Raw genomic sequence first — 11,935 nt, 5'->3', positions numbered from 1 at the left:
TACTATGATATATAAAATATATCAACTTAAACTATAATAAAATATAAAAAGTATTTTAAGATAACTCATTAATAATATTTTTTTATAAATAAAATATTTTATAAAAAAATATTATCAATACCTTTTAACACGAGGATATAAAACTATTACTAAATAACAATTTAAATATTTGTTTTGACAAAAAGAATATTACAAAAAATACATTACTGTTTGTAAATTAAAATGAATTTTAATATATATACTATGAATTTTATTTACTTTTTAATAATTAAAATAAATTATTAAGTAATAAATTGTTTTAAATGATATTAATATTAAATTATTAAAATAAAATATAAATACATAATTAAGTAAAACTTATATATTAGTAAGAGTAAAATTATAATTTATTTGTAAACGCAAAGTTAAAAATAAAAAATCTACAAATCTTAATTTTTTGCAATTGGTTTGAAACATTGTTTTCACTGCACTTTTGCTTTTATATTTTACCCGTTTAATATTTATTTTACAGTCAAAATGAGTTTTTTTAGTTCAAAGTGCATTTAAAAACAACACCAAACATGGTCAAATATTTCTCAATAATAATAATAATTCTTAGGTTTCACTTTTTTTTTGTCTAACCTATTTTTTTTGTATCATCTTTCTCTTTTCATTTAATTTTTGTTTAGCGGACGACGATATTATTTTATGACGATATTATTTTAAAAATTGATTATTGATCGTCGATGATTATTTTTTTTAATTTTTATTATGTCATTTATTTTTCCTTTTTTCTTGAATTTTTCAATTTTATATAAGATTCTCTATTTTCATGACGCATTTTCTATACTCTTATAGCATACTTTTTCTTTGCTCTTGTATCATGTTTCTTATGACTTTTAGAACGATTTTCACATACCTCTACAGTTGTATTGGTGCTCGCACAAAGATCCTCCCGACATTTATTTTCTGAGTAATTTGTCGGTGGTCACATATTGTCAGGTCTCATATTCGGTAAAAGGTTGTTTGCCGATGTAATTAGATTATATAGAAAAGAAGCCTGTCAAATTATTTAGTTTGCTCACCACTCCTTTATCATTTGTAAAGCATCTAGTTCGTCAGAGATAATGAGTTTTAATAATGTCTGTATTGTTTTGATGTTGGACGTCATTCTCAATAGAATGTTTTATTTTCTTCATATCTATAGATTTAATATTTTATTTTATGTATAATTTTTGATGTGACTATTATTCATAATTTTTCTTAGAATTTTATTATTTTTATTAATGAAATCCAATTATCATTGTTAAAAAAATAATAGTAATAAAAGTAAATTGTCAAAATGGTTGCTTTAATTTTGTTCTTATTTACTTTTTGTCACCGAATTTAAAAATATATTTTTACCTTGTCGATTTATAATATTTGTTCATTAGATCCTTAAACTTTAAATAAATAATTTAATTTTTTAACCGACAACATGAGATTTCATAGAATTCAGAGTTGAAATCATGTTTATTTTAAGTTTAAGAATTAAATTAATATTTTATATAAAATATATAATCAAATTAATATTTTATTTAAAATTTAAAAATCAAATTGAGAATTAACCAATTCAACCAATATTCACACAATTAAACCAACATCATTCAAACATCTTAGTGATAAAAAAAATATTGTAAACCGAAGAAAATATGATAGGCCATTGTGAAAGTAATTGGGCCTAAGATCCGTCTTAAGCAGCTACTAATCTGCGAATTGTCGATAGCTGCGGAAGAGATTTCTTCATTTTATCTTTGAAGAAGACGCCAAATGTCTCATCGTAGATTTCCATAACTGTTCTTTTTGCACCTCTATTTGTTCAAACAATCCATGGAAACTGCCTCAGTGTTGTTGCAGCCGAGAACTGTCCCTTTTGGCTTCAATTCGAAATGCAACCGAATAATTTCTTGCAGGCATTTCAACAAACAATTTCAAAGCAAGGGCTGTTATTCTCAACAGAGCCTCAGACCTATCCGAAACGCATCTAGTTTGAGTCTTTCACCGTCAACGCTTCGGAAAACAACAAGAACCCAGTTTTTGTCTCCTCTCAAATGCTCATTTTCCAACATTCCGAGCTCAGATTCTCGAAACCCTTTGCTTGAACCCTTCAAAAACCTCTCTTTTGATTCAGTTAAATCAGCTCTTTCTGAGTTAACGCCTACAAAGATTGTCAAATGGGCTTCTATTGTTTCACTTGGAGTTGCAGCTACCAAATGGACTGGTAATGTAGTTTTAATCCTTTCTTTTGGATGTACTTCAGCTGGAGTTGGTTGTTCTGGCCATGGTTTGTAGCTATAGCCCTTGCTTTATATGGTTTGTATGCTTTTAGAAAGCATTCGATTGGTGAAGCAAGCATTGTAGAGCAACTTGCAATTGTTACTTCAGTATTCACTTGGCTAACTCTAGTACCCCCTGCTTATTTCAATGGATATCTTGAAGGTTGGCCCTTTATCTTCTTCTTTGTATACCACTATTTCTTTTTCTTCAATGTTAGTGTAAGAAAACGATTGTACGGAGATTATTATGCCCGTCCATATGATCCTAAGTGGGATGTGAACCCACCCAAATGGTATCGCCTTTTGTTCTGTGTTGGAGTCATGGTTGGGCACTGGCTCGCTGCATTTGAAGCTCCAGAGTTTCATCGAGTCCCAGGAGGTTGGAGCAACATTGGAGTGTGGATACTGATTGTGGTAACTCTTTTGATGCAATATAATTCAACATTGTATCTTGCGAAGTATTCAGAGAAGATAGTGGTGCCAACTGCTGTTGTCCAATTTGGGCCATACAGATGGGTTCGGCATCCGATATACGCATCTACAATGCTGTTATTTGCAACTTATTGCCTTGCACTTAGAGCACCTCTTAGCTTGTTATTCAATGTAGCAGTTTGTTTGCTGTATTATGAGCAGAAAGCAAATTTGGAGGAGGTTCTAATGGTAGAGACTTTTGGAGAGAGCTACTTGGAGTATGCGAGTAAAGTTAGGTGGAAATTCATACCTTTTGTGTACTAGCTGCAAACAGGTATGCAATTGCTAATTGTGCAATGTAATGAAGTTATTGGACTGTTTGAGCTTTGGAGTTAGGGAAGTGCTAAACTATGCTTGCTGAATTTTTTGTTGTTGCTTTTTTGGTGATTCTCATATTGGGTGAAGCTCTCTTTGTTAATTGAATGTTAAGATCCCCCCCCCCCCAAAAAAAAAAACATTTTGAATAAAATGAATTGACCAGATTATGATTATTAATGGCACATGCTCGCTCACTTTTGCCAAGGTTGCAAGCTATCTGATTCAATATTTGTTATGGACAAATAATATTTTATTTCTTTTGAAATGTTCAGTGAGCTCCAGTGTCTTTTTAAGTTCATTATGCAGAGTTAAGTTTTGCACACTGATGTGATCTCTGGATTGGTCTTTAAGAAGGAATTCATATTTGAACAGTTACAAACCTTAAATGACTTTGGCAATGGCTGGATCCTGTGGATGTAGGAACTGTAGTCGTGCCCATGGTTGATTGGGTATTCGTATACAAGGAAGAATAGAGAATGATCATTTGAGGAAATCTGAACATACTGTCCGTTTAAAATCATAGGCAATTACCAGTTTAAAATAACTTAAAGGTGCTTTAATTGTGAAGCACTGAAGTATTGGCAGACAATATTTGCTTTCCTAAGCTAACACTATCATACCACAATTTGAGCAATGAACAAAACTGGAATATAGATGTGCGTTGAAGGTTGGTCTAAGGCAGTATAATTCGCATTAGGTCATTTCCACTGTATCACTGCTAATTCTTACCAGATATTTACTACTCTCATCTTTGCCATATGGTAGTAAGGAACCATAGAAGTATCTAACATGAAATGTGAAATTAGTTTGCATACAAATATAACCTCTTGAATGACATGCTATGAAATTCGAACCATCTGTTTCTGACAATGGGCTATAATGCTGGCTTTTCATGATTGTTGACTTGCTGGCAAACCATTTACTCTTCTTGTCTTACAAGAATATTGTTTCTAAACCATTTTTGTATTCAACTGAACTTCCATCTTTATCCTTCCTAGAAACAAGCACTCTTATCCTTTTGTAATCCTGTGAGGATGATCTTACAAAGCCATTTTGCATCATGCAGTTGTTTTTTGTGAACAGAACCTATTAAAGGAACAGAGTTGATGCATGAACCAACTTGCTTAGATCCTCCATGTTAGCAACTGGTAACCAACATTCCAATGATTGATAAGGTCTGCATGTTGACACTATGGGACATGTTCAGACATAGGAAAAGTTGACCACTTCGTACTAGTATGATGACCAACTCGTCAAGATGTGAACTACATCAGCTACCCTTGTTTTGTACAACATATTTTCCATCATATATATGCAAACGCAAGATAGAAGCAATAACCTTATACTCTAAGGATACTCGTGGATTCTTTATTCTGCAAATATTCTGGCCAACTCATTCGCTTCTGAGTCCTTGCTTGTTGCATTTTTCAAGCACATCAAGACAATTGTAACTGGTCCTCATATGTATTCTTATCTCTGTCAAAGAATTCATCCAAGGATTCCCAGCTGATTCTCCTTATTGCTTGCCTTTCCTTTAATATCTTTGGGAGTTTGTAATTTGCAAGCTAGCACGAGTGCCGTATACATATCTGCAAAACTTAATCTATCACAATGCATTTTGCTTCGGAAAAGGAGCTTCCAAGATGAGTAGACGTTTTCATATTATAAGTGTCATTTTATGTTGTCAATTTCAAAATATTATGTATGTTCTCACAATGCATGGATTGACTTTCACCTTTCTGCATTGTAGCAATAGCATTTAGAAATGCTTTCTGCAAGATGTGTTGTGCATTTGTAAAATAGGTTTCTTGCAGGTCTGCGTTCAATGGTTATCAAAGTTCATTTGCATGAAATTCACCACATTTAGAATTTGAAATTAAGTTTGCCCTGTATCCTGGCTACTTGCATCTGTGAACTCCAGAGGAAGAGTAAGATTTACTAACACTTAGGATGGACTTGAATGATGATAGTTCTTTTAGGGTAATGTGAGATGGAAGCAAAAATGAATGCTTAGAACCAGCAACTGATATCAGATTAACATATCTACTTTTGCGGGGCAGATATTACTGCGTGAAGGATCAACCACTAGTTAGTAGTCGGTAAAACGAGAGTCCAAACCGAAAACAGATGATATCAACCTTAAAGAGTAGTGAATTGAAGGTATCAGTAGTTGAAGGGCAACATCGGGAACTTTTCATTGAAGCTTACGCAACCTGATAAGGAAAATTTGAACCATGTTGAATGGTGAATACCCCTATTCACGCAGTATATATATACACACACATAATAACGCCTACCTATCTTCTTTAACTTTACCAAGTGGATAAGATAGATCTCGCAGTTATATGTGTATAGGATGAATAAATTGATACATGAACTCTGGTGTCAGGTTTATTGAAAGTACAAAGTTGATTTTTAGTGAAAACTCGTATTATTTTGCTCTGTAATTTGAGTTGTAGTATGGAGAGTATGAAGGACTATCACAAGCGTGGAGGCTAGGCGAAAGGAGAGTTATCATGAAGTTGGATAATTTGGAGGTGTTTCGAGAACTGCAAACAACTGAAACAAGACAACATTTAAGCACGCTCACGAGTAGAATATGTGAGCTTGTAAAAAGGAATTGGACGATCTTCATTGGTCATAATATACCCGAGCAGTCAACACGGTCGTGGATACACTAGTTAAACTTGTGAATATTGGTACAATTGAATTTCAGGTTTTCATGGATCCTCCAATTGAAACTCTATCCTTTTTACATTTTGATTGTATTGTCGTTGGGCAGGTTTGATTTTTAGTTAATTTAAACTCTTGTTCACCAAAAATAATTAAATTAAAATATACAGATCAAATCCTAAATTTGAGTCTGGTATATACCCACATTGATAATTCGACCCAACTTTTTTTTAAGCGCGGCCTTTCATTCTAATTTTTTATGAAAGCCTCGGCGATCAAAATATTGGCCCACAGAAACATGGACGAAATCATGTAAACATGGACGAAGTTGAGGTTTTGGAGATTTTAGTTTTTCATTCCAAATATCACTTTGCAGTAAAAAAAGAAGAAGATATCATCAATGGGGGAAAACTCAAATGAAGAAACCCAAAAGTCTTGAATAAGGCTGTTAACGGGCCGAGCCGACCTCAAGTATGGTTGAGCTTGACTTAGCTCAAAAATTCACGAGTCTAAAATTTTTATTTTCGATTTGAACTCGAAACCATGAATTGAAGTTCAAAAAAGCTTGAAAAGGCTCGAAATAAAAGAAATGAAACTTAACTCGATTGAAGCTTAAACTTGATCTTAAACATGAACTTTAAGTACATGAAAATATTATATTGTATTTTAAAAAAATCAACACATAAATGTTAATATTACTAATCATTTAATTTTTAAAAAAAATACAATTTCAATATTTTTTTTAAAAAATATACAATTTTAATATTTTTTTAATTTGCTCACGAGCTTTTCGAGTTGAGTATCAAGTAACTTGTTTCTACTCGGTAAGAACTTGAGTCGAGTATTTATCAAACTTTGACCGAGTAGCTCACTATTTTTCTTTTCTCATTTACAACCCTAGTCTTGGACTTGACTTGCCTTGCCTTGTTTTTATTTTTAGTTTTTTTTGGTGGGGGGAGGGGTGTGGGGGCTTAAATATAAAATAAGTGCCTAAATTATACCGCTTTTCACGAATAGGTGTTTGTTGCAACCGGTCTTTTGGGGAAAAAGCCGACTAGTTGCAACGATAGAGTTGTTTTGAAATGAAATGTTGGGAGTCACCTCCAACCATTTTTAAGGTGCGAATGGAACACTAAAAATCAGGTAATTTTAATAAAACATTTTATTTTATCAAAAATACTAAATTTGGGTCGGCAAAAACTAGAAAACAGGTTTGAGAGTCGGTTACGCGTGGGGAAGAGTTAGCGTCCTCACACCCCCCAGAAATTGGTACATAGTCGATTACCATATATTTAAAATTTAAAAATTTGAGTTTGAGGTTTTATTTAATTTAAAAATCATTATGGATGCAAATTTGAAAAGGATCATCATTTATTGAGATCAATAACATTCACTCTCAAGCATTTACGCAAAAGCTCAATTATTGGTTGCAATAAACGAACATTGCCATAAAGATTGATAAATCATGATATGGAGTTTTGAAAAGGATGTTGATTTACTTTGGGAATTACCAATGTCCACCCACTAGCATAATGCGGAGGATACACTATTATTTCCTTGATAAATGAACATTGACTTATTATTTTAAAATCAAGATGCAATCAGACACCATTTACAGACCTAATTATGTTGGGTGGGTTAATTAAGATTTCCTAATTTAAAGTGTCAAATAACAAAAATTAAAGAACCTAGAGGACTAAACCTAAAAAAAAGTCTCTATTATTAATCCTAATTTATTTTAACCAATTATTGAATTGAATAATAAATTTAAACAATCAGGCATCTTAATGCGAAATCCAGATCAAATTATTCCCTAAATTAAAGGACTAAGGTAAAATTAAATCTAAGGTGGAGACTTTATTTATTAACCTAATCAATTATGTTAAAAGAATATCTAATTAAAGATCTAAAGGACTAAATTGTAAAGAATCTAAAATTTATGCTCTAATAATTAATCTAATTAATTATGCTAAAAAGTATCTAATTAAAAAGTTTAAGGACTAAATTGTGAAGAATCTAAAATTGAGGTTCTAATTATTAACCTAATTAATTATGTCAAAAGAATATTTAATTAAAGATCTAAATGACTAAATTGTAAAAAATATAAAGTTGAGGTTCTAATTATTACGTTAATTAATTTTAACCAATTATGAAATCGAATAATCAATTTTAACAAACATACATCTTAATGCGAAAGAGAAATTGGATTATTCTTTAAATTAAAAGACTAAGTGTCGAAAGTCCAAATCTAAGGTTAGAATCTAAAATCTAGGTCCTAATTATGGACTAAACTAAAAGAGTCTATACTAGAAGATTAATCCTAAAAACTAATAATTTTTAAACTTAAGGAAAATAAATAAAAGAAACATGCATTTAAACAAGTAAAAAAGTGTTAAAACTTTACAAAATTGATTTTAAAGAATAATTAATTATTTACAGCTTACTAAATAAATTTATCAAACAAATTAAATTTAGGGCTAATTAATCTAAGGATTAAATTAAAAAAAATAGAATAATTCAAGGACTAATTTAATCTAACCATATCTATTTCAATATAGTGACTAAAATGGAAATTAGTTAAAAATTAAGCATGCAATTTTAGGATTAAAATAGTGACCTAAATGGAAAACAAACCTAAATTAGAATGACTAAAGCATGATTTTTACACTTTATTACACCTAAAAACTAAACTCCTTAAAAATGTAAAACTACATAATTAGGACAAAACATTTGAAGTAAATTAAAAAACACATAATAGAGGACTAAAGTGCAAATTCACGCTAAAATTCGGGGGACTTATGCATTGTTTTCCCTTTTATAGCCTTAGTAACTATCAACAAAATAAAAAGGGAATTTAACACTAACATGCCTTCCAATTTGAAATAAATTCAAAAGGGAACTAACCAATGACTATATCGTAAAAACGCAAAGGAACTACAAGGATTAAAATAAAATTAACCCCAAACCCTACACACACACACACCATATTATAACCAAATAATAAACCCTAACCCAACTTTAAACAGAACAACCGCCTCCATCATTTTGTTTCTTCTCTCACTCTCTCCTTTCTTAAACATCCCTATTTGCTTACCCAAACCGACCGAGAGCTCCTCACTAACCACCGTGCTCTGGCGACGCTTGCCCCCTTAATCATCTCTTATGACGGCGAGATAAAACAAAACTTAACCAAACGACACCTAACACCATATCTTCTTTTCTTTTTGTTTCTCTTATCTCTCCCTTCTTCTCCATATACACTGCCGACACTAGAGACAGAGCTCGACCACCGCTTAGTCATCATTCACCGATGCTTCTCCTCCCTCCGACTGTCTTCGACCAAAACCCAGGAAACTCGAACCTAAAAACCTTTTAGTTGTTCTCACTCAACTCCTTAAACTTACACTTTTTATCCTTCTTCCACCTTACTAATGACGCCGTCTCTCCCCAAATAACCAAAATCGCAGCTTCAACCGCAGTCAACGACGACTGAGCTATCTTAAACCTAAACAAATCCTTAAACTAGAGCTATCCCTTCTTCTCCATGCTCTGATAAAAACATGCGCACATAAACACATTTATACTACATGCATTCAATAGATGAGTTGGCTAATGGAATAAGTATGAATACATGTAAAATATTGATATGTACTACTGAGATAGGCATAATGGTGCGGCTGAGGGTTCTATATCTCGGATTTCACACACCCCTCTAGCCTTTCTGATATACCCTTAGGTATCTGGGGTGAGATCTGGAACTGTATTGGAAACGTACACCTAAACAACTTACTCTGTCGAGTCTTAGGGCATCTACGCCCAGTCAGCTACTGAAGTGCCTTGGCACTGACTGTCGTATTCTACTAAAGAGACTCGAGCGTCTTGGTTGTTTCCTGAGCGTCAAACAAGGTTAGTTTTATATTACCCTAGTTATTACTATTTCTAGCTGTTATAGGTTTTTTACTGTTATCACTTGTAATTTTATTTTATGGCGTTCTAGTGTAATTGAGTCCCTCAATTCTATCTCTTAAACCCTCGGGTTTCTTACCCAAAATTGTTCGTGGGTACCGATACTAAGCCTTTAGTATCGGTACTGGCCTCTCGGTATCGATACTAACCTTTGGTCATCGATACTGTTGACTTATTAAAGGCTGATAATAAAGGGTTGGTATCGATACTCCTTCTTGAGTATTGATACTTATGGTCTGTGGTATCGATACTTTCCTAAGTACCGATACCAAATTTGGCTACTGAAATCGACTAAGTAAACTCGGTATCTATATCACCATGCGAGTATTGACACCTCATCTACAAAATTGATACTAGATGCATGAGTATCGATACTACTATGCCCAAAAATCCATTTTTTACACACCTGAAGAATAATATCGATATTATTCTTCCAGTACCGATACTCGTGCCTAGAAATGCCTTGTTTTGGGTACGAAAATGCCTCATCGACACTCTTAAACATCCTATTGAGGTCTCCAAACATTATTAAATTCTTATAAGGATTAAAAGGGGTCATAATAGGTCTCTTATCATGCTGAAAAACATTGAAAGATGCAACTACATTGAACATGCTTCATAACTCGTACAACCTACCAAAACACATCTAATGAGCTACATGTGGTAGAGTTGAATTAGAAGTGAGTCACCTTTGATTTAGCTGCTGAAAATAACAGCTCAAGGTCACCCAAGCACAAAATTTTCCTTGTTCTTACTCTTAGGGTTTGGTTCACGGAATGTAAGATTACAAGTGAGAATAAAAGATTACCAGAGAATAAGATTACTAAGAATGATGTATTTTGTGTTTGGTTGGTTTAGTAGGAATATAAGATTACCGTGTTTGGTTAAAGGAATAAAAGGTTATTGGAATGTATATTTGACCAAATTATCCTTATTATATATTTGTTTTTTAACAAGTTGGAAAATATTTATATATTTTCTTTAAAAAATTTAAATTCATAAAATTTATATAATTGTTTTTACAAAATTTAAAATATAAAAAGTTTAATGAAAGGTTAAAATTTTATTTTAACCCTTGAACTTCATATAAAATTTCAATTACAGATTTTTTTTGTAAATCTAAAATAGTTTAAGGAGAAATTTTTAATTTAACCTTCGTAGAATTTTTATTATTCAATTACAGAATAAGGATATTTTTGAAAGAAAAAAAAATTAAGGGCATTTTAGTCCAAAACGCCGGTAATCCAACAATACCTAAGGAAAGGGAGGTAATGACATTCCCGGTAATATACCTCAAAAAATTCACTATTGGTAATGTAAGATTACCAAGAATGACATTCCCGACCAACCAAACATGGGAATGTGGATTCCATTCCCATGCGAATCTCACATTCCCCTAACCAAACACACCCTTAGAGCTTTCTCTAACTTCTCTCACTAAACAAGGATAAAAAAAGGTATTTTTGACTTGCTAAAGGGGTTAGGAAGAGTTTAAGAACAATCTCAAAGGCTTAAATTTCTTGAAAACGGATCAAACACCTAAGTTCCTTAAACCCCACAAAACTCATATTTGAAAACCATGGTGAAATAAAGAAGTTGAGGGCTTGCATGAAAGCTCTAAAAACATTGATTTCGATTCTTACCTTCATTGAAACGGACTAGGATTGTTGAGCTACCAAGTTACCACCTTTGTTTGGTTCTTAGAGAGGAAGAATGAAAGGATGAAGGAGAAAGAATAAGACAATGAAGAGTGAGGAAAAATAGAATGAGGACAACGTGATATCATCAAGCCATTAAGGAGTTTCAGCTTTTGAAGTCTTAAATGGTATAATTACCCCTTTGGTCACTTAAGTCTTGATCCCCTTTTAAAAACACCCATTTTGTCACATGTTGGACCAAACCTAATCCCAAACTCAGGGTTTAACTTGGTCCAAGCTTCTCTACAAGACTAATGGGTATTGTTTATTACGTGGGTGGCTTAGCAGCGACTGAACCTTTCTCCATTTGCTATGGTTTTCTTGTGTTGCCCTAATTCACCAACACATTGGGCTTTGGGTTTGATTGTAATGGGTATTGTTTATTACGTTGGCTTCAGGGTTTTTTTAGTAAGAGATGAATGTAATTGGATTATTTCAGGCTAAGGATGTATTTGTAAATTGGTAGAGGTTTTAAGGTAATGTTTGGGTCAATTGAATTTGTAATGGACATTTATT

General features: G+C 32.6%; 1 protein-coding gene across 1 annotated transcript; it reads left to right on the top strand.

Annotated features, from left to right (window-relative positions):
* Positions 1-2,234: 2,234 nt before the first annotated feature.
* On the top strand, positions 2,235-4,535 carry LOC120180424. Its single transcript, XM_039185750.1, has 2 exons — positions 2,235-3,039; positions 4,167-4,535. The coding sequence occupies exon 1, from the start codon at positions 2,268-2,270 to the stop codon at positions 3,027-3,029; it is 762 nt and encodes a 253-aa protein (XP_039041681.1). The 5' UTR covers positions 2,235-2,267; the 3' UTR covers positions 3,030-3,039; positions 4,167-4,535.
* The last annotated feature ends 7,400 nt before the right edge of the window (positions 4,536-11,935 follow it).

Source organism: Hibiscus syriacus, unplaced genomic scaffold (genome assembly GCF_006381635.1).
Source record: "Hibiscus syriacus cultivar Baekdansim isolate YM2019G1 unplaced genomic scaffold, ASM638163v2 tig00003715_pilon, whole genome shotgun sequence".
In the NCBI taxonomy this organism is placed as follows: Eukaryota; Viridiplantae; Streptophyta; class Magnoliopsida; order Malvales; family Malvaceae; genus Hibiscus; species Hibiscus syriacus.
This window is presented reverse-complemented; position numbering and strand designations above follow the sequence as displayed.

What these genes read in the sequence shown, in the direction of transcription:
- LOC120180424 (XM_039185750.1), top strand. Translation starts at nt 2,268, where the DNA reads ATGTACTTCAGCTGGAGTTGGTTGTTCTGGCCATGGTTTGTAGCTATA.